This window comes from Notechis scutatus, chromosome 1 (genome assembly GCF_049901735.1).
Source record: "Notechis scutatus isolate UNSWTSFEM ecotype Mainland chromosome 1, rNotScu1.2, whole genome shotgun sequence".
NCBI lineage: Eukaryota > Metazoa > Chordata > Lepidosauria > Squamata > Elapidae > Notechis > Notechis scutatus.
The window spans coordinates 302890150-302913448 of NC_142009.1; the positions used below are offsets into that span (position 1 = coordinate 302890150).

General features: G+C 40.0%; 1 protein-coding gene across 2 annotated transcripts; it reads left to right on the plus strand.

The window, feature by feature from the left end:
* Positions 1-1114: 1114 nt before the first annotated feature.
* On the plus strand, positions 1115-23248 carry BDKRB2 (bradykinin receptor B2). 2 transcript variants are annotated; one of them, XM_087952139.1, is made up of 2 exons: positions 1115-1213; positions 21363-23248. In XM_087952139.1, the coding sequence occupies exon 2, from the start codon at positions 21373-21375 to the stop codon at positions 22474-22476; it is 1104 nt and encodes a 367-aa protein (XP_087808265.1). In that variant the 5' UTR covers positions 1115-1213; positions 21363-21372; the 3' UTR covers positions 22477-23248. The 2 variants fall into 2 exon arrangements, with proteins under 2 accessions (XP_087808265.1, XP_026535158.2); XM_026679373.2 differs by having other exon boundaries at positions 1162-1222; positions 21363-22753.
* Positions 23249-23299: the final 51 nt, after the last annotated feature.

Below are 23299 nucleotides of genomic sequence, written 5' to 3' on the forward strand. Positions count from 1 at the left end.
AACTTAAAGGGCCCAACTACCATTTTACTCCAAGAACTAGAGAAAAAGGCCAAGTTTCAGGGCTTGTTTAAAGGGAGGCAAACCATGTGATAGTTTGAATCTTCTATTCAGAGGTTCTGACCAGTTCTGGAGAACCAGTAGCGGAAATTTTGAGTAGTCTGGAGAACTGGCAAATGCCACCTCTGACTGGAGATTTTACAGTATCCTTCCCCTTCCCCAGCCACCAAGCCACGCCCACAGAACCAGTAGTAAAAAAAATTGAATCCCACCACTGCTTCTGTTCCAGAAGGCTGGTGCTGTGACAGAGAAGGCACATTCATGGGTACCACTAGAGGGCACTGCTTACTCAATGAGCTCATGGCCAGAATCAATGGGAGATAGGTGAGCCTTCAATTTATTAAGCTTTATGCCATGTAGGACTCTGTGTGTGATAACTATCATCATGAATTGCACCCAAAAGTAAACAATGCAGCTTGTGAAAATGTAGGTATAATGACACTTACCCATAGCAGCTGGCCATACCCTCCAACCAAACACAGACCAGACATAGGCACAAAACCTTCCAGTAAAGTATTATTTTCCCTTCTTCCACTCTAATCTCCAACCAACCTGTATAATTTTACGACCCCTGGTGTCCCATTATTACATACACTTCCTCCAGGTGCTACATTGTGACATAATCTCAAATTGTCATTAATGTTTATCAATTCTATTACAAATGTACAGGCTGAACAGGGATAGCTGCAGAGCAGAAGCGGACTATTTAATTGAAGTATTTAGAGGGCACCCAACTCAAACAATGCGACTCAAGGTACCATACAAAAAGGAAAGGAGTGGGGGAAATGACCAACTGGCAAAAAGAAAAAAGAAGACAACACAAACCATTTAAGCACACTGGGTTCATGAAATGTAAGCTACCTTCATATTTGCATCCAGAAAAAGGTGTTGTGTTCCTGAAATTATCAGTGTCTGGGGATGATCTATATTTTATTCTCAGCTCCTCATCAAAAGCCCCACAATTTCATAAAGCCAAAAGCAGATGCTCAGAGAACACTAGAAGAGATGGGTGTAGAAACATAAATCAGTTTCATCTACTGTGGGAGGAGCTGTTTGCATTCGTTCCAGAAAAGCAACAGCAGCGGCACAAAGTGATTCATAAAAGCAGCTACAATTTGAGAGAACATCCAAAGCCTGAAGCTTTTGCTGGAATAGGGTATGTACTGTTATTCTTTGAGTAGCTTTTATTAAATGTAAAACTTTCTTAAATCTTTCTTACAATTGTTCCTCCTTTCTCCTCTTTAAAACTTTTTGCTGGTTCTCTAATCCCTAATTTTTATTGTTGAATACAATGATTACTGGTAATTAAATTATTTGTCCCAGCACAAACTTAAAAGACAAATAACAGATATATATGTGTGTGTATCTGGTTTTGACTATAGTGTGCTACAATAACTGCTTTCAAGGCAGATTAGAAGAACATAAGAAACATTGGAGAGAAAAGTTCTGGAACACACCGAGGAGCAAGAGTGGATGCAGTGAGACTTAAACAAAAACAAAAAATAGAGAAGCTGTAAATTATAAATGAATGTTTCCTAACTTGGTGCTCTCCAGATGGACTGAAATCAAGTGCTGTAATTTTCCTAGACAGTGTGATTGCTTTGTTCTGTATGTGCTTGAATATTCATTTTGCTTGGCTATTTTTGAAGCACAACTGAATAAAATTGCCCTGATGGCTGGAGACTATGGGAAATACATTTTAACATGCTGGGACAACTATAAGCTGAGGAAAGTTGTTAAAATCTAAGTATTGCTTAATAAATCAACATTCTTTTTTGAGAGGGAAGGGTGGTAATGGTGCAAACAGTTGTAGAGTGGTTTTATTTATGTTGATGATAGTTGCTGGTCAGAACCTCTATGCAGAGGTCAGGCCATCAGTCAAGATGACATTTACTTGTAAGCTGATGATCTTCTTAGTGTTTTGATTTAAAAAATATATAAGGGAAAGAGAAGAAAACCAGAGAGATGAAGGAAGAATGCATTAAAAATGGAATTAGAAAGTTGTCCTGCATTAAAAAATGCTAGATGAAGCCACTATTATGTACAGATAATATACTAGGAACAGCCACCTTCAATTTCCCTAGAGCAGGGAAACTGGTTTGGTTCCCCCTGATGATTTGGACTTCAGCTCTCATTGGTGTTCATCATGACAAAGGACTGTGAGACTTGTGGTCCATAATATCTAGAGTCTACCATGTGCTCGTCTTAATGCAATGGCCTTGATCTTGAAAATATTGGAGATTAGGTTGGGCTACAGTCCAACTGTCTGTTTACTAAGAAGGAAATCCTCTGAACTCATTCAAACTTCCCTCTTAGTAAGCAAATAAAATATTGTACAAGTACATAATGAAAACATTTTGACAGTGTGTGTGTGAATCCAATTACTTATACTTTCTTTTTTTTAAAAGTAAATTTTATTGATTTTACAATTAAAACAAACCAACAACACATACACAAATGAAAGAAAAGAAAAGAAAAGAAAGGAGAAGAAAATAGAAAGAAAAAATAGAAAACAATTAAAAACATTCTCATCTTCAACAGTTTGTAAGATCTCTTTCTTTTTTTTAACCCTTAATTTATGCCATATACACACACCTAATCCTTACATATATCTGTATATCACTACTATGGATTTATCCTATCCTCTTTTACCTTATAGTGTAAAATCTATCTTTGGTCTATCCATTTGTACCAGCAGTTCCAGCTATTGTAGTATATTGAGGTGTCTTTAGTTAATTTGTCCATTTCTGCACAACTTGAAATTTTTTGAATGATCATTTCCTCTGATGGAACCTGAGGCTGCTTCCAACATTGGGCAAAAGCTAATCTGGCCGCTGTCAAAATGTGTATTATTATGTATTTCGCTTTTTTTGATATTTGTTTGTCAAAGATCCCTAACAAAAAGGACTCTGGTTTGTATTCGATCTGCTCTCTTGTCATTTCTTCCAGCCAAATTCTAATTTTCTGCCAATATTTTTGAGCTTCTGTACAGGACCACCACATATGGAAAAAAGTTCCCTCTTTTTTTTTGCATTTCCAGCAATTCGGACTCATATTGGGGTACATCTTCGCTAATCTCGAAGGAGGAAGGTGCCATCTATAAAACATTTTATAGGCATTTTCTTTATATGCTACCGACTTTGTAATCTTATTGTTTCTACCCCAGACCTTTTCCCATTCTGTTAAGGTGATGCTACGTCCTACATTCCTACTCCAGGCAATCATGTTCCCTTTTACAATTTCTTCTTCTAATTCTACTTCTAATAAGTAATTATAAAATTTTGTTATATTTTTTTTGCCTGATCCTAATAAAATTTTATCTGATTGTTGGAGTTTATTGTTAATTCCAAATTCTTTCTTGTCCTGTTTATATCTACTTTGAATTTGAAGATATGCCCACTGATCAATTTTTAGTCCCCTGGGTCCATACATTTTCTATAACAATAATGTAGCAGTGTGCATGATGTTTGTGGTTAAGTAGCTCACATGAATGAATAAGTCCAATGAAGAGATGAGGTTTTTGGAATGTTTTGGTTTTAAATTTCCTGCTAAGTCAAGGGCAGATGTTTGGTCAGTTCATGGTTGAAGGAGTTGCTGGAGCATGGATCTGATGGGGGAGTCACTCAGCTAATGAGGAAGATGAAGATCCCAGGATGACTGAGGTGGTGATAGAACTCACTATGGAGCAAGAACAGCAACAGTGCTGATTACCTGTTTGGCAGTACATAGACTCCTGCCTTTAACTTGATGTTTTAGCTTAACTCAGATGCCTTTAACGCTGACATTGCTATCAGCACAGTGGACCTCAGGAAGTTCATTGATAATCTACAGTTTTACATTTATTTATTTATTTTACCCCACCTTTATTATTTTTTTAATAAATGACTCGAGGAGGAGAATTATACCTAATACACCTTCGTCCTCCTCTTTTCCCATTAACTATAACCCTGTGAGATAGGTTGGGCTGAGAGGGAGAATGACTGACCCAAGGTCATTCAGCTGGCTTTCATGCCTAAAGTGGGACTAGGACTCCCGGTCTCCCAATTTCTCGCCTGGTACCTTAATCACTAAACCAGTGGTTCTCAACCTTTTCTTCACCACATACTTTTGAACCATGGCCACAGACCCCCAAGACCCAAAAGATTTAAATCAATTACTTATACTTTCATCCTACGTGTCACAGATATAATCTAGTAATCTGGAGCCAAGAAAAATGCAATCAAGTTGTTGCACTTCTGCTGTCTAGGTCATAGAAATTTACTAATACACTTCGTAATTCATAATCCTCCCCACTGAAGCTGACATATCCAGTTCCTCTTCTAGTATATTGTTTACTAGGTATTTTGGGGCAATATTCCCTGCAGAAATTAAGGTGTAAAAAGACTTTTTTAAAAGAACATATTCACTAGAATGAAGCAAAAATGCTCATATCCACTCTAGTGATTTTAGTTCTTTGAATTACTAACATGAATAAAATCACAAAATCTCTATCAACCGCATGTAATTCCTCCTTTGCAAAATTACTAATGCAGAAGTGGTCTTGATTCATGAAAATAATGGATTAATTAAACTAGCTGGATGCAATCGCTAGAAACTAAGAAAAAAGATGCCAACTCGTCTAGAGAAATAATTGGAAAAGAAAACTCGAGCTTGTTTTTAATCCCATCAGATGATTTCTATGTGCAGCAAAGAACCTTGCAGCTGACAAAAAGAAATTAAATAGATAACTTTATTTTCGTTGTGAGAATCTACAAAACTAAATAGGGTGCTTTGTTATTGTTATTGTTATTTTACCAGCAACCCTTTGAAAGAGAATGAGAAAGCTTCTAATATTGGCATGTAATCAAAATGAACAGTTTCAGCTAAAACATAGAATTAGTTCTATTCTAATAGCCTTTTTTAAATTTTATTTTGGAATTATTATATAGCATATATCAATTAAGCCCTTTTATAACTCAATGTATGGGTAGCGTGGGCTAGTCAACCAGGGTGAAAAATGTTTTATAATATATATGTAAACATTCTGATTTGATATAAATCATTTGATAATAGCTTCATATCAAATATTTATCAAAGATTCGGAACTACTCCCAGAAATCATCCTTATAAGTCCAATAAAGATGTATTCAAATGTGCCAAAACTTCAGGTTAGAATTGTGGATTGAAAATAAATTACATTCTTTATATCACGCTGAGGATAATTTAAATGTGAATTATGTGGTTCAGATATTCTTTGTGCTTAGTGAGCCTTAATCTGCTTTGCATTTTTTTTAAGACTACAGGGCAAGTCTAGGGATGTGTGTAGCCCCAAAATAGTCCAGTGAGCATTGTAATATCTTCAGTGGTCACAGTCGGGTGAGGAGAAATGGAACAGGGTGTGTTTATTATGCTAATGTAGTTTGAAGAGTAATCCTTTATTTATTCTGACAAATGCAGAACATGAAAGAACAAAAACATAATTTTTGTAAAAGATTCTGCCAGCTGAGCTCTTACAGCCAGCTATGAAAACGATGGGATAAGAGAATTAGCATCCTGGAGTTCTATGGGACTTTGTGTGACTCATGGCAAAAATAATAATAATAAAAAATGTAATTTGTTTTTATTTTATGCTTCAAACTTTATTTTTTCTAAGAAAAGACACACATTGCAACTGGGAAATGTAAAGTTTCTTTGCTCTGTCATCTACCTGTTTGCTCTCTTGAATTTCCTATGGAAATAATTTGTTGACTTTTCATTTCTGTTTTACCAAGAAACCGTTCCTTCATCAGATTGGGCCTCTTCCCCTTCTGTTGTAGTATTATGTTCTCACAGTGGCCAACCAACTGCACAAGGAAGTCCATTAATATCTCTGCCTATGGCCTTCAAAGGCATCAAGACTACCAATAAAGGAGATTATTTCTAGCTCAGGGCTGAAATGAGGGGTCTTTGGTGCTCTCTGATTGCTTGCTTTTTGCAGATGTTTCATTCAAAGGCATCAAGCCTAATAGTGACTGGTCTCCAAGATTTTCATGTATTGGATGAACCTTGTTTTGAAATCAGCACCGTATCTCATCACAGCAAACTCTAAACTTGAATTAATGTGTTATCTAAAAAAAACCTCTCAACAAGAGATGTCCCTCACACTCTTCCATATGCTGCAGAAGTGATAAACTGAGATTTAGAACTGTAGGGCCTCCCACTGCAAATAAAAAGAATCAATTTTAAAACCCAACCCATCTCTTATATAAACTAGCTTCCTTGAGCACCCAATAGGCAGAAAGGTAGGGAATTGATTGAAATCTGAAACAATAAATGAATATTAGAGAAAGAACTATTGGCATTTCCTCTTTTAAATTCAAGTGTATTGTATATGTTAGATCGCGGGAAAAGAGAGACTCGAGACCAGCGTGATAGTTCAGCTCTTTATTTCCATGTATAGATCTGTACAAGATCTTGGAGCCGCGGCAGCCTTTCATATAGGGATTGCTCGCGGCTTGCCGGCCAATGACAGGTCTTTGAATCTCCCGCGATCGGATCGGCCAATCGCGGTTGATTCTTAGCAGCCCAATCATTGCCATTTAGTGGACCAATCGCAATGCAGTTTGTATGGGCCAATCAGAAGTTAGCATTTGGAGTATGTTAATACCCCTCCCCTCTTGGTTCAGTCCTACGGGACGTAGTCGCGCAGGTAGGCGGGGCTTCGTACTTGCCTATTTGACCTGCGCAACTCAGTTGTTGTCTGGTCGTCGGCCGGTTCGGATGGATTTCTTGTTGCTCTCATCCTCCTCAATGGAACTGCCTGGAAGGGTGAGTCAGGCCTATCACTGCAACTCCCACCCGGTCTACCTGGTTCGGTCGAGTTGTCGGCTCCGCTGTTCCTGCCTGGTCTTTCCAGGCTGGTTGAGCTGGCTTGGCTGCTCCTTCCAGGTGAAGTACCCTGTTGCGCGTCTGCTGCGGGTTCCCTTCGGTCGACGACGTCTACTGGTGAGTATTGCTGGTTTATTTTGGATTGGGGGTGTTTGGGTTGTGTTTGGGGATTTTTTTCTTCTCTTTGCGTGCTTGGGGTTTCCCCCCCCTCTGGTTTCTTTATTAATGTTTATTTGTGGTGTCTGTGTGCTGTCTGTGTTGTCAGTGGTTGTTCTCGACCTTAGTTGGTCGATGTGCCGCTTCCAGCTTCTCCCGTCGTTTGTTTGTAGTCGGTACGATCGGGGTCCCGTTACTTGGGTTATTTTTGCCGGTACCCAGAGCGGGTCCCCTGTGAAGTTTTTCGCATAGACTGCGTCTCCTGGAGCAAATATTCGGTATTTGCTTGATGAGTCTGGGGTTTTTTCGGGGTTGTATGTGGGGTGCAGTCTATGTTGGGACCGTAATTTTCTGCCCATCAGTAACTCTGCCGGGCTTTTATTTGTCGTTGTATTGGGTGTTATGTGTTGTATTAGTAGCATTTTATTTATTTTGTCGTGTATGTCCCTGGTTTCAATTTTTTCTATTGCATTTTTTGTGTAATGAACCATGCATTTCACCCGCCTGTTCGCCGCCGGATGAGCGGGCTCTGTCAACGCATGCTGTATGCCCCATTCAGGCAGGAATTTCTCAAATGCTAGTGCGGTAAATTGTGGTCCGTTGTCTGACACTAGCGTGTCTGGCAGTCCATGGGTGGAAAATAGTTTGGTTAGTTCTTTTATAACGGCCTCCGTGGTGGTGGATTTCATGATGCTAACCTCCAGCCAGTTGGAGTAAGCATCGACCGTAATTAGGAATGTGTGTCCCTTTGTGGGTCCGGCGAAGTCTATGTGGACCCTGGACCATGGCCCTCTGGGAGTCTCCCATTCCAGAATTGGTGCAGAAGGAGGGTTTGGTCTGGCTTCCTGGCATTTTCTGCATGAGGCCACCCAAGTTTCAATCTGCTTGTCCATCCCGGGCCACCAGGCATAACTCCTGGCCAGGGCTTTCATCTTGACTATGCCCGGGTGCCCCTCATGCAACATAGCCAACACCCTCTTTTGTAGTGTTTCAGGGATTACCACCCTATCCCCCCAAAGTATGCAACCTTTCTGTGTGAACAGTTCGGTCTGCCGATTCCAGAAGGCTTTAAACTGTTCGCCGCTGTCGGTTTCCCGCCATCCTTTTTCCACCCAATTCAAGACCCGCGCCAGCCGCTTGTCTTTATTAGTCTCTTTGGCAATGTCTGGCACGGTCAGAGGTGGATTGGGTAATGTCTCTATGTGCAGCATGGAGGTTGTGGGTGCTGGGTCATCTTCCAGGTCGGGCAGGGGGGAGTGGCTCAGTGTGTCTGCATGTGTGATGCTTTTCCCGGGTCGGTGTGCTAGCTGGTAGCTGTAGGCGGCAAGGAACTCGGACCACCTTGTCATCCTTGGTGACAAAATGTTCGGGGTGGCCTTGTTCCCTGCCAGTATCCCTAGTAGCGGTTTATGGTCAGTGATAATTGAAAAGGTCCTACCGTATAGGTATTTGTGGAACCGCTTCACGCCGGTGATTACTGCTAGTGCCTCCTTGTCCAGCTGGCTGTAGTTTCTCTCGGGCTTGGACAATGTTCTTGAGAAGAAGGCGATTGGTGCTTCTCTCCCATCTGGCAGAGTGTGGCTTAGGACGGCTCCCAGACCAAAGGGTGAAGTGTCGCAGGTCACGGTCAATGGTAGGGTTTTCGTTGTATTGCATGAGGACTGCGTCTGATGCTAGTAAGTCCTTTATTTTCCGGAAGGCGTCTTCTTCCCGCTTTCCCCAGGACCAGGTGGCTGTTTTGTCCAGCAGTCTATGCAGGGGTTCCGCCGTGGTCGCCTTCTGGGGCAGGAAATCATTGTAAAAATTAATGAGTCCAAGAAAAGCCTGCAGCTCCGTTTTATTCCGTGGTCTAGGGGCTTCTTTGATGGCTCTAACCTTTTTTTCTGTGGGGTGGATTCCGTTTTTGTCCAGTAGGTACCCCAGGAATTCCACTTTTTCTGTGCAGAGTTGGCATTTTTCTTTTTTAACCTTTAGCCCGGTGTCTTTAAATTTTTGTAGGACCTCCCTTAGTTGGCTCTCCAATTGGTTTTTAATTTTGGCGGATATTAACACATTGTCGAAATAGGGTACCACCCCTTTCATTCCTTGTAATAGTCTTTCCATTAGACTCTGGAATACCCCTGGTGCCACACTGACTCCGAATTGGAGTCTTTTGCATAGGAATGCCCCTTGGTGGGTCACGATGGCTTGCGCCTCAGCAGTCTCAGCGTCGACTGGCAGTTGCTGGTATGCTTGTGCCAGATCGAGCTTTGCGAAGACTTTTCCTCCCCCCAGTGAGTGTAGGAGGTGCTGTACCACCAGGACAGGATAAGCGCTCTGCTGCAGCGCATGGTTGAAGGTAGCCTTGTAGTCACCACAGATCCTCACAGACCCGTCCGGCTTAATCAGGGTGACTATTGGGGTTTCCCACCGGGCGTGGTCTATCAGCTCCAGGACCCCTTGCGCGATGAGCTTATCCAATTGCTCATCTATTTTTGGCTTGAGGGCAAACGGAACTCGCCTCGGTTTTAGGCGGATTGGGGCAATATTGGGGTTTAAGTTAAATGTTATTGGGGACCCCTGGTACTTGCCTAGTTCGCTGTTGAAGACCTCCTGGAAGTCCTTTACGAGGGTCTCCTCCCAGTCTGCTTCGGCGATGTGGTTGATGCCGGTCACCTCGATCCCCAACAGTGCAAACCACTCCAGTCCCAGCAGGCTTGGGCGGTCTTTATCCACAATAGTTAATGGAAGGATCTCTGTGTGTTCTTTAAAGTTCACTTGAAAGTGTCCGATTCCGACCACAGGGATCCGGTTCCCCTGGTAATCTTTCAGGGTCAGTCTCTGGCTTTCCAATTCTCGCCTGCATATGCTAGGCACCAGGTGCTTAATTGTATTCCAGGAGACCATAGAGAGGTAGGATCTGGAATCCACCTCCATGTTGCAAGGTATGCCTTCGATGTTTACCTTTACGTGCACTTTTCGGGAATCAGCTGTGGTTGAGTGTCCGATGACGACTGTTTGGTGTGTCTTCTCTCTCCGCCTCATTTCGTTGAGCCGCTTGCTTCTCCCCTCTCAGCTCCACCGGCTCTCTGCGTGTCAGTCTCTGGTTCTGGGTGGGGTGCCGTCTCGTTGTCTGGGACTGTGGTTTCTTTTGTTCTGGCATACCTTGGCGATGTGTCCCCGTTTGTCACAGTGCTGGCAAATGGCGTCTAAAAACCGGCACTCTGATCGGGGATAATTGCCTCCGCACCTGGCACACTGGAACCCCGGCTTACGACCTCTCCGCTCTTGCTGGTCTCGTTCCGAGTGCATTGTGTGGATCTCCTCCTCGTCATCCTCAGTTTCGGAGAAGGATTCGATGTCGCCGTGGTGTGTGGTTGTGGCTTTGTGGCTTGCTTCTGGTCTTTTTTCTGGGGCCGGTGTCATTTCGGTGGGTGTTTGCCGGTCTGTCGTGTGCACTTGCCTCATCTTGGCTGCTGACTGCTTCACTGCCTCGGCTGCGGTCGCTTCGGCGATGGCCTCAGTGATCGAGATGTCCGCTCGGGCCATCAGTTGGCTTTGTAGTATGGGGTCCCTTAATCCGAGGACCATGCGGTCTCACAGAGCCTCGTCCATGTCGGAAAACCCGCACATACCTCCGAGGCTCCTGAGGGCCGTCACGAAATCGCCGATGCTTTCGCCCTTCTTCTGGTCCCGTCGGTAGAAGTCATGCCGTCGGATGAGGTTGGGGACGGCCGGTGCGTAATGGCGTCGGAGCAGCTGGTTGAAGTCTGCCCAGTCCATCTCCTTCACGTCTTGGGGCTTGGCCAGTGCCTTGGCCATCTTGAACACTGCGGGCCCGCAGTGTGTCAGGAACACAGCTCTTTTTCTCTGGCCGTTGGCATCCTTCAGATTATTGCTCCCGAGGAACATGAGGAATCGATCAATGTATGATTCCCAGTCCTCGGCTGCTTGATCGTAGGGTGCGGGTGGCGTGTTGCTGCCGGACATTTTGTCGGTCATTCAGCTCTGTGGGCCACGTGCTCGCCTGGTCTCTTGTCTCAATATCCCAATCTTTGTCGCCAGTGTTAGATCGCGGGAAAAGAGAGACTCGAGACCAGCGTGACAGTTCAGCTCTTTATTTCCATGTATAGATCTGTACAAGATCTTGGAGCCGCGGCAGCCCTTCATATAAGGATTGCTCGTGGCTTGCCGGCCAATGACAGGTCTTTGGATCTCCCACGATCGGCTCGGCCAATCGCGGTTGATTCTTAGCGGCCCAATCATTGCCGTTTAGTGGACCAATCGCAATGCAGTTTGTGTGGGCCAATCAGAAGTTAGCATTTGGAGTATGTTAATACAGAACAGTATATAACTGCCCTTTCAGATTTGTTATATCCCTGAACTGATACCTTCCTTTGCCACTAGTTCAGGGGTAAGTCAGGCACCAAGATTTTTCGGTTATGATTATACTTTATCCTTGGGTACCACAGATTATATGTAATGGGCTTTCTATGCTTTAATCTCTGAAGCCACCAAGTATCACTTGTGTGGGATGGGTAGCTATAAAAATCATATGTTTACATGTATATTCAGGTATTTATAAATAAAATAAAAGGGTAATTAATTTTAAATGTCTTGGTCTACTTTAAACTCTGGTCTTTTTATTCTCAAATCATTACTGTACTGATTTTGAAGCTTATTCATATATTTCTATCTCTGTGTGATTTTTTTTTTATGATATAAACTTCAATCTAGCTATTATCAGTATTAGAAGAAGAAGATATAGAATTATTAAAACTAAATTATTTAGTGATTATAGCAATTCAAAAAGATTGGCTCAAATAAAGTTGTGATTTTGTTATGGAGTCTTGGACAGAGGAAAACTATCAGTTAAAATGAGAATTACTCTACCACTGAATGGGAAATTGGACAATGGCTTCTGACGTTAATCTATTATGCTAGTGACTAAAAATAAAAATTCCTGAGGTAAGGAAGCAGATTGCGTGCCCAGAAGAATAAAATTAAAACTATTTCAGTTGTAACGAGCTGAGTCTACATCCACTTGTGCAGGAAGTTGATTTCCATCTACTTGGTTCTTCTCAGAAATAATCTGAAGAAGCCGTTTTAAACTGACCAGTTTTAAACTGCCATTTCCTGCGTTTCCTACAGAGCTCCTTTCCAGTTTCTGGCATGCAAGCACTTTTAGACAATACAGAATATTGTACAATCCTTCTTCCCGACTGCATGGGAACGTAACCTCAAATGTTACAGGCAACAAAAAGTAATGAAATCGCTACTTGATAGCACTTTCTGGTAAATTATGATTTGTATAAAACAAAATTAATTTTAAAAAGCAAGTCAATAAATGCAGCATAATATAACAATGATAACATTGCCAAATGTATTTTGACAAAATAATTTCCTTAAACCTCTCAGAAATATTCTTCGTGGTTAGTACTAGATGATTGAGTAGTGAATTCAAAGTGCTTGAGCATTATAATTAAAATTATAAGAATTCAACATGCAGCTTTTCATCGTTTTCCTCTTTGTTGTGGGTATCAGTAGAGGTTGGGTTAGCTACTATTAGTACCCATTTCTCGAATTCCTGGTAATGATGAACTGCCATGTAGATTTTCCCCCAATTACTTCTCTACAATAACTAAAATAAGAGATAACCAGAACACTCCTAATGGAATGAGAATTCTGTACTTCAAACAAAATGTAGACAAACAGGCAAAACTTTATTTTGGTCATTGACCAATAAAAGTACAATCAATAAAATAAACAACACAAAACTACATGTGCAATATGAGGCTTAGGTCACCAGCATGGACTTTTGACCGCAAAAGAATTAACAAATTTTATCTTTGGGATGGTGTTTATTTCATTTATAAAATTTAGATACCACCCACCTCACTATCTGAGGGACTCTGGATGATTTAGATACTGGTACAGTATACAATCCACCTTCATTTTTTAAAAGGTCTCATACCAGAAAGAAGGAGCTGTTACATCACATTTTGCCCTCGTGGAGGATACCTTGCATAACTTCTTTTCCATTCTCACCTTACAACCCTGAATAGTGAAGGATATTTTACACAATACTAAGTTCTGGTTCTGCCTTAGGAATAAAAGCAACCTTGGGTTAGTCATTTTCTTTCAGCCTATCCCTCCTCATAGGATTGTTGTGGGGAAAATAAAAGGAGGAAAAAGTGCTATGTATGTTCATTTCCCTGAGTTATTTATAAAAATAATCAAGGTGGGATTTTTAAAAAATCAAATAAAAATACATCCTGTGTGGGTTTTTTTTCATTACATTGACCACCAGGAGGCAGTATGCAATGCGTTTTAATCTATTTGGAACTCATCAGGCATACATAGCTACAGATTTTTCTATGAGCTTCAAACTCAAATGGTAGCTACTATGAACTATGAATCCCAAGTAAGTTGAAACCAGTCAGATATCGCTCCCTGGTGGTCAATACATGCAATTAAGAAACTACACCTGTTAAAGTTACAGTATAGCAAGAAATATATTAGGTATATTATCTGCTCCCCAAAAAAAAGTCAAATTTAAAGATGCAAGAATCATCTAGAATAAGCATATTAAGCGTAATTAATTTTAATTTTAAAAGAAAATGAAATCAAATGAAATAAAGTTCTTTTTCTGTTGGTCTTCAAAGACACAACAGTCAGGCAGGTTCTCTGATACAAGCGTAACACTAAACTTTTCTAAATTAATTTTCCCTGGCCCGCTTGGTTGTAGAATAATTTGTTTTGTTTTGTTTTGTTTTGTTTTGTTTTGGACTCATGATGTTTATTAAAAGTTCTTCAATTCTCAGTCAATACACTGATAATTACATTTTCAAGTAAGAACTATAAAGTGGATCAATGGATACTTTGTATAAGGTTTAAAGTGTATTAGGACTGTTACATTTTGCTATAAATCTTCTGCCATAGTTTTCACATGCTCAGGAATTATGTCAAGGCTCTTGGTTCTTCTTTTTGATGGTTATTTATTTTTAAACCAAAAGTAGGCTGGTCAATGTTTCAAATCTGAGATTCAAAATGTGGAGATCTTGAACCAACATATCCCAAAATGGAATGTAGTCTGACTTTAACAAATCAATACATTTCATGTACCAGAATGTGAACAGAATTTGGCCTGTTGGGGAATTCTGGGAGTTAAAATCCATATAGTTTTGAATGGCATGGTTGAGAAACACTGCCCTCCATTTCAATGTATTTCCTGTAAATAAATCTCCTTTCTGTTATATCAGTAAAACCTACTCTACTGATCCTTACTCAGGTTAGGTCCTGCTCAACCACAAGTCAGAGAGAATAGAACATATCAGTGTATGTGCCTTGTCTTCTGTTGGATCGGGTACGAAAGAGACACGAGACCAGTGTACTTCAAGCTCTTTATTTTATGTTAAGATCTGTACAAGATCTTGGAGCTGCGGCAGCCCTTCATATAGGAATTGCTCGTGGCTCGCCGGCCAATGACAGGTCTTTGAATCTCCCACGATCGGCTCGGCCAATCGCGGTTGATTCTTAGCGGACCAATCACTGTCGTTTAGTGGACCAATCAAAATGCTGTTCCTGTGGACCAATAGGAATTCAGTCTTTGGAGTATGTCAATACAGAACATCTTCTGCTCACCTTCAAGCTGTTAGGAATTCAGCTAAACCTGAAGAATTTGTAATATACTAAAGGCATGAATTTATTATATCTATGCGTTGTCTCACTAAGGAATATGTTTCTAGAATTTATGGTTATCATTCTGAGTATATTCTATTTAATTCATGGAATTTATGTTTACATTTTAACTACCTATAATTTTCTCACTGATGCCATTGGATGTTGTCATAAATAAATTGACTGCTACTTCATAATATAAAAAAATAACAACAATGCTAGGTAGCAGTGATATCACAGACAGAAGGAAGGTAAAATGAAGGGGTTTTCTCAGGTAAGTTACTCTTATAATAAGATTAAGAAAAAAAACACTTTAAAATTTAATTAAAAAGAAACAAACTACATTCCTTATTAATCATAAATCAGGAAAACATTCCTGGAAATATTGTAGGAAGTTAGCATCCACGTCACCCCTAGAAAAATGAAATATCCTAGAAAATATTAAAAAGGCAGAATATTTCCCCTAAAAAGAGAAATAGAAACTCAGAAGCAGAAACTCACCTCAGAAGCAGAAGCTCACCCCCACCTTTGTAAATGGGCAGGCCATTAAGGCCCGGGCCATGGTATTCTACATAACAAAGGCCTCTATCCATCTCACCACCTGGCCTGGGAAGATTGCATTAGCCAGCACTCAGGTGAAGTCATATGTTCCAGACAAAGTCTTCAAAGTTAGCTAAGACCCCCGCCCCTGGGAGTCTGACAGCCAATGGGATACATTTCTTATACAGGAACAGGAAGCACCGAGGTGAGGCCCAACAGAGGCTATATAACTAAGGGTCCCTCAGCATCTTGGCCCTTCTTTTTTCCTTCATCCAACATCTTGAAGCATGTGATCATCCTTTTCACTTTGGAGATCCAAGCCACCATTAAACCATCTTTCCAAACAGCCTCCATGTTTCCAGTGTCTTTTTCCACATTTGGAACTGAACCCTCAAGGATATTTCTTCCAACAATAAGTTTCCTAACATAAGGCCAGATGATCACTGCACAATTAGAAAATCTGTACTGTTCTGCAGCAAGATCACCCCATTCCTAAGAGGTCTGTAAGGGGCATGTATAAGCACACCAACATGCCTACCGTCCCTGCCCTACTGTTCCCATTTATTCGTACTATTTCATGTATTAATAATCATGTTTATACTTACATATATTACCAAATGCATGCTTGACAAAACATACATACATAAATAAATAAATAAATAAATAAATAAATAAATAAATAAATAAATAAATAAATAAATAAATAAATAAATAATAGTTTGGTTGACTGGATTAGGGAAAAATCCCTTTCCTTGATTCTACAATATATCTTTGAATATTTTGTGTAGAGTCATAACATTATTATGCAGCAATTGTGGCAGGAAATCCAACCATGATTTCAATTTCCTTTTCTACTGTTCTGTAGGTATAAATATATGAGAAAGAATGGCTTCCTGCATAACATATGAATCCCCAAAGGATGTCACTTACTAGCAACATTTGCCCAGGGTTGGATTCTTACCCTTATCAAGGATGCTTAACTCTTTTCTCCTCGTCAATCCACACATCACTTTTCCTCAACTGATAAACCCAAATTCTATATTATAATCCACATTCCAGTTCTTACTAGGTCACCAAATTTAAAACAGAAATGGCTGTGAAAGCCTGACTCACAGACAAACACAATACACAAGCCTGATGATGGCTGATGAGATTCTGCCAAAACGTTGCTACAACTTTAAAAGCACAACTATAATGACATGGGAAAATACCCAAACAAAGCTGAATACCATAGATAGATAGATAGATAGATAGATAGATAGATAGATAGATAGATAGATAGATAGAGAGAGAGAGAGAGATAGAGATAGAGATAGAGATAGAGATAGAGATAGAGATAGATAGATAGATAGATAGATAGATAGATAGATAGATAGATAGATAGATAGATAGATAGATAGATAGATAGATAGATAGAGATAGAGATAGAGATAGAGATAGAGATAGAGATAGATATATAGATATAGATATAGATATATAGATATAGATAATCTATATCTATATAGATAATCTAAGATTCATTGAAGTGAAGTAACAGTGAAACATGTTTTAAATGCATTTTACTATTCTTATTTTCTCTAGTTAAATAGTTCTGTTCAACTAATTTAAAAATTTAGAAAAATAACTCTTCATTAATTATGCAACATGTAAAACCAAGAATTTAGCATGTTTATTTGGCTTGCATTTCCTTTCTAAATGTAAGCCAAACAAGCACTCTAAATTAGAACCCCATCTGTTTATAGCAAGTGGGATAGTTTCAATTCAAAATCTCTCTCCCTCACTCCACAAATAACACATTCTACGAGAGGTATGTCTCTGGTTTATGTCCCCAAGAACAAGGCAAGTCAGACTCCAAAGCAGTATTCTGCACATTTTTTTAATGGCTAGACACTTACTATCCATTTTCTCCTTATAAGTCTTTAACTACCAATTCACAAATGATTGGGTGGAGTTAACTCATCCCCAAACAGGTTACACTGACCACTAATCACCACGTACCTCTCCATGAAATATCCTAATCAGTTATCTAGCCTTATTTCATCAAATTAAAAACAGACTATTATTAAGGCAGGACAACTTAAGAAAAGTAACTAGCAGATTCCTCAGCTTTCCCCGCTCCACCTTCCACCAACCAATCATTTTCTGTAATGTGGGACCGGTTTGGGCATATCTAAACCCATCTTTATTTATTGGACCGGACGGAATATGTGCCTACTTCTTAAAAAAGCTATCCACTGCCATAGCAGAACCTCTAAACATAATCTTTGAAAAATCTTTCAGGACCAGCTCCTTGCCAAAACTATGGTCACAAGCCACAGTCATCCCCATCTTCAAAAAGGGAGAGCCCAGCCTAATTGAAAATTACAGACCTATCTCCTTATGCTGCATCACCTGTAAAGTCATGGAATCAATTATTAACCAATCCTCCACTTAGAGACAAACAACCTACTCTCTAATAAACAATTTGGTTTCAGAAAAAAACTATCCTGTAATCTGCAACTCTTACACTGCAAAAATATATGGACTATACAACTTGATTAGGGCAAAGCAATAGACGCAATCTACATAGACTTCTGTAAAGCCTTTGATTCAGTGGTACACGACAAACTACTCCTAAAAGTAAAATCTTTTGGTATCTCTGGACAACTGAATAACTGGATAGAAGCATTCCTGTCAAACAAACAACAAATGGTCAAAATTGGGAGCGTCCTATCAAATTCTGTACCTGTCAATAGTGGTGTCCCCCAAGGTAGTGTTCTAGGACCAACTCTCTTCATACTCTACATAAATGACCTCTGTGATCAAATTAAGAGCAACTGTGTTCTCTTCGCTGATTATGTAAAGCTGTTCAATACCACAGACAATACTGCTACCCTTCAAAAAGATCTTGACTATGTGTCAGAATGGTCAAACAAATGGCAACTTCAAATCTCAACAAATAAATGCTCTGTCTTATATATTGGCAAAAAAAATCAGAAAATAAAATACAAGCTGAATAGTCAAGACCTTGTTGATGATCCAAGCTCTGTAAAGGACCTTGGAATACTCATCTCTAATGATCTAAGTGCTAGAGACCACTGTAACTACACAGCCAAAAAGGCATTAAGAGTTGTTAACCTAATCCTACATAGCTTTTTCTCTGGTAATATCACACTACTAACTAGAGCATACAAAACATTTGCTAGACCAATACTCGAATATAGCTCATCAGTCTGGAACCCACATTACGTATCTGATATTAGCACAGTTGAGAAAGTCCAGAAATATTTCACAAGAAGAGTTCTCCACTCCTCTACTCGTTGCAGAATACCTTATGCCACCAGACTTAGAAATTCTAGACCTAGAAAACCTAGAACTTTGCCACCTTCGGTCTGATCTAAGTATGGTATATAAAATCATACATTGCGATGACTTACCTGTCAATGAATACTTCAGCTTCAACCATAACAACACAAGAGCACACAATAAATACAAACTCAAGGTTAACCGCACCAAACTTGATTGCAGGAAATACGACTTCAGCAACAGAGTGGTCAATGTCTGGAATACTCTACCTGACTCTGTGGTTTCTTCCCCAAACCCCAAAAACTTTAACCTTAGACTGTCTACTATTGACCTCACCCCTTTCCTAAGAGGTCTGTAGGGGGCGTGCATAAATGCACCAACGTGCCTACTGTCCCTGTCCTATTGTTTCTTTTATTTTTCTTATATGTACCCATTTCATGTATTCATAACTATGTATATACTTATACCTATTATCTTGTAAGCAATTGACAAATCAAAATAAATAAATAAATCATACACAGAGAATAGTATGTTTATTCATCAGTTAAGCTTCCCAGCTAACAGATTCCATTCATGGAGATAGAGAAGAGGGTGAAGCAGAAGGGAACATTTCCAGTACTCCTGCTTTATTAAATCCTTACTCCATAAGGATTTAACGTATCTATCAAGCTATATCTGAATATGAATCTTATAGTCTTCTGAAAGAATACTAAACTACGTCCAAAAAGTTCATGACTATCCCAAAACGCAATAGTGGTATGTGTGTGTGCATATGAAAATATGAACACATGAATAATCTTGTACTTACCTTCAAATAAAAATTTGTTTATGGTGATGTATATCAGGGGTGTCCAATCTTAGCATCTTTAAGACCCATGGTGGCAGAGGAATTCTGGGAGTTGAAGTCCATAAGTCTTAAAGTTGCCAGGGTAGGACACTGCTGATGTAGATATTTCTACAAATGTTGACTACAAATGTCTACAAGATATCCCCAGTTCATTCAGCCATTCAGCAAGATTTTGTCAATTTCAAAGCACCTGGCAATTCTTAAGTTTCTCTTCAAAACAACCTAGCAACAGAGATTAAGCTGGAAATGAACAGGCTGACTAAAGGAGAGTCAATAATAAAGCCTCAACAGTAATTTGGACAGCCAAACACAACATTATGTCATTGTTACTGAGGTTTTGCAGGTGGATTGAATGATTTTTTTAAAATTTCAGCCTACATCTACATTGTACCTTTGGCTTCACAGATATAGTATCAATGTAGGAATTGCTGTTAGCAAGAACATTTCTTTGTAATATTTTCTTCAGCATCTTGCAGTGTTGCCATCTGTCTGGTAAACTCGCAAGATTCATTTTTCTCGCCATGTACATGTATACATCTGTTTCTCTGTGTCATATATGTGGGTATGTGGGTGTTCTGTCTCGCCTTTCCTCTTTCCCAAAATATGAAAGAGTACAAACTCACACTAACACAGGCAGGCAAGCTGGCTCGGACTTCACAGAGTTAATTCTTTGGAACTGATAATATTCTTGGCATTCCCACATGTCCTGCCTGCCAAGTCCGAACTGATAAAGTTTTACTTACAAATGAGCCCGGTCATCTGGGAAATCCTCTGGCCTCATAGCCATAAATAACTGGCACTGTCCCATGAAAGCCAGGAACATTTCAGGTTGCCCAGAAAACTTATCTGGCACAGCCACCGGGCATTTCCGACGGGGAGGTGGAGGAGGAGCTGCATGAGCCTGCACCAAAGCAAGTTGGGCTGTTAATTGAGCCACTTGCTGTTGTAGAGTTTGATTTTCATCTTGCAGCTGTTGTTGAAACTGCTGCTGGTGGTCCATCTTAGGTAAAAGATGGTTTAAGTCTGGTACGGGACAAAAATGTTCTGTCTCGCCTTTCCTCTTTCCCAAAATATGAAAGAGTACAAACTCACACCAACACAGGCAGGCAAGCTGGCTCAGACTTCACAGAGTTAATTCTTTGGAACTGATAATATTCTTGGCATTCCCACATGTCCTGCCTGCCAAGTCCGAACTGATAAAGTTTTACTCACAGAAAATCACAAGGCAGTCCACAAAAATAGTCATTCACGAAGAAAATCTGAAGTAAGGTTAAACTTTGTCCCGTACAAAGTTTCAGGAGAAAACACACCCACTTTTATCCCTTGTGGGGTGTGGCTCAATGACTCAGCTCACTCTCTGACTCTCCCACGCCTCCTACATTGCTGCTCACGTTTCTCCCTACGATGCTGCTTAGGATCGAGCCAACACTCTTCCTCTTTACTCCCTGTCAGGGGCTGCTCCGATATGCCTTCCTCCTGATTAATCTCAGGCTGTTCCTCTCAGTTGTCTGATGGAATCTGAGGCATTATCAGGGAGGAAGGTCCTGGGGAGGAAGGCATTGCCAGAGAGGAAGGTCCTGGGGAGGAAGGCATTCCCAGTTCCTCCTCCTCATCTTCCAGGTCCTCTTCCTCTGACAGCATAGGCTCGGGAATTGGGGCCACAACATATATATGCATAATTTTGTATTTATTTTGTTATGTGTATGTAGTGTATATTGGAGGTGATGACCCTTTGAAAGCTGTATGCAATGAAATTTCATTCTAATGTATGCCAATTAATGTACACTTAAAGTGACAATAAAGTTATTCTAAGTTGTAAGTAAGTCTAAGTTCCTGGGATGTTTAATTGTTTTACTTGCCCCAAACAGTTTCTTCTAATAAAACTGAATTCAATCCTTAGTTTTCATCTAAGATTTGATTTTTAAATATTGCACTGAACAGGGATCTAATCCTCTTTTTAAATATTTTTCAGCACTGAAGCAATGGCTATCATGGTTGAGCACGGTACAGCCCGTCCTAATGGTACAGACAGCTGGAATGGAACAAACACATCCTGCCCTTGGTCAGAAGTCTGGCAACAGTTGTTACGTATCCAGCCTTCCTTTCTCTGGTTTCTTACTATAGTGGGAACACTGGGGAATATATTTGTTCTCATTGTCTGGTGCTTCCATAAGAGCCGCTCCACTGTGGCTGAAATTTACCTGGCAAATTTAGCAGCAGCTGACCTTCTGTTGCTCTGTGGGTTGCCTTTCTGGGCTATCAACATAGCCAACAACTTCCATTGGCCATTTGGGCTCATCCTTTGCAAAATCATCAACTCATTCCTTGTTATCAACTTATATTCAAGCATTTATTTTGTGGTCATGGTGAGCATTGATCGCTACTTGGCTTTGGTGAAAACAATGTCTCTGGGACGCATGCGCCAGCCAGTGTATGCCAAATGGAACTGTTTTGTGATTTGGGTTTCTGCCCTTTTCCTTTGCTTTCCTACTCTGGCATTCAGGTCATTAAAGGGTGTGAATGGATATGTGGCCTGTATTTTGAACTATCCTGCAATTCAGTGGACAATTACCACGGCCATTTTGCTGAACACAGTGGGCTTTCTGATACCAGTCTGTATCATTACCTACTGTTCTGTTCAGATCATCCAAACTTTACAAAGCCGTGACATTCAAAAGATCCAAACCATTCGAACTGAGAAAAAAGCCACCATACTGGTTCTTGCAGTCCTTCTTCTGTTTATCATCTGTTGGCTTCCATTCCAGATCACCACATTCATAGATATGTTATTTCAAATGCATATCATTTCTGGTTGTGATGTAGATCAAGGCCTTGCTGTGGCTAGTCAGATTTCTTCCTATTGGGGTTTCATCAATAGTTGTCTTAACCCAATTGTCTATGTCATCATAGGCAAACGTTTCCGAAATAAATGCAAGGAAGTCTACTTTGGCAGAGTTCTTCGAAGACCTAGCGCAGCGCCCTCAATGATGACCATGGAAACTCTCCATACTTCCTTTTCAGTAGATAATCAAAGGAAAAAATCTGCTGCTAGTTTATCCCAAAAGCATAATTTGCTTATTTCATGAAGAAGAAGATAAGAGATTAAGTAAAATTATTTTACATGGGACTTCATTTTTAGTGATAGACTAATTTATTACCGATTAAAGTTTGTGAAAGCTGACATTGGTTTGCATAGGACGCCAGCTCCAGTCAATGAATGGGCCTCAGTATGTTTTTACATATTTGCTTGTATATATGTGTATGTGTATATCAAATATCTGCATCAGATATCAGATTCTGAAGATCCTTTTTTAAAAAAAATATTTCTGCAAAGAAAAATCATGTATGTCTACTATAGTATTTTAATAGGGAATTCAAAGATGCTCAAATACTTGGGAAATCTTCTGATGCATTCCCTTGCTCTGGAATCCTTGCTCTTTTGCCATAAGAATACACCTGAGCCATTGTAAAGGCTCTTTTTGGCTTGAACATGAGAGTTAGCTTAAATCCTATCCAGAATATACAAAAAGGAGAAGATGACTGCTCCTGCTGTAACTTCCATGCAAAAAGCTCCAAGTTGCAACACATTATGTGTCAGCTCCAAGCATTTACTTTCCGGCCAGATAAGGATAATCAGTTGTATAACTGTTTACCCATAAGGCCCTTTTAACAAAGTCTGGTACTCAGGAAGCAGCCCTGCCATGATGAATACTTCCGACCCCTACACTTTCAGTTCTTATTCACCCTGACTAGGAGCTAAAGCTATATGCGGAGTCCTTAACTTATGACCACAATTGAGCCCCAGATTTATGTTGTTAAGTGAGACATTTGTGAAGTGAGTTTTGCCCCCATTGTATTGCCACATTTGTTAAGTGAATCACTGCAATTGTTAAGTTAATAACAAGATTG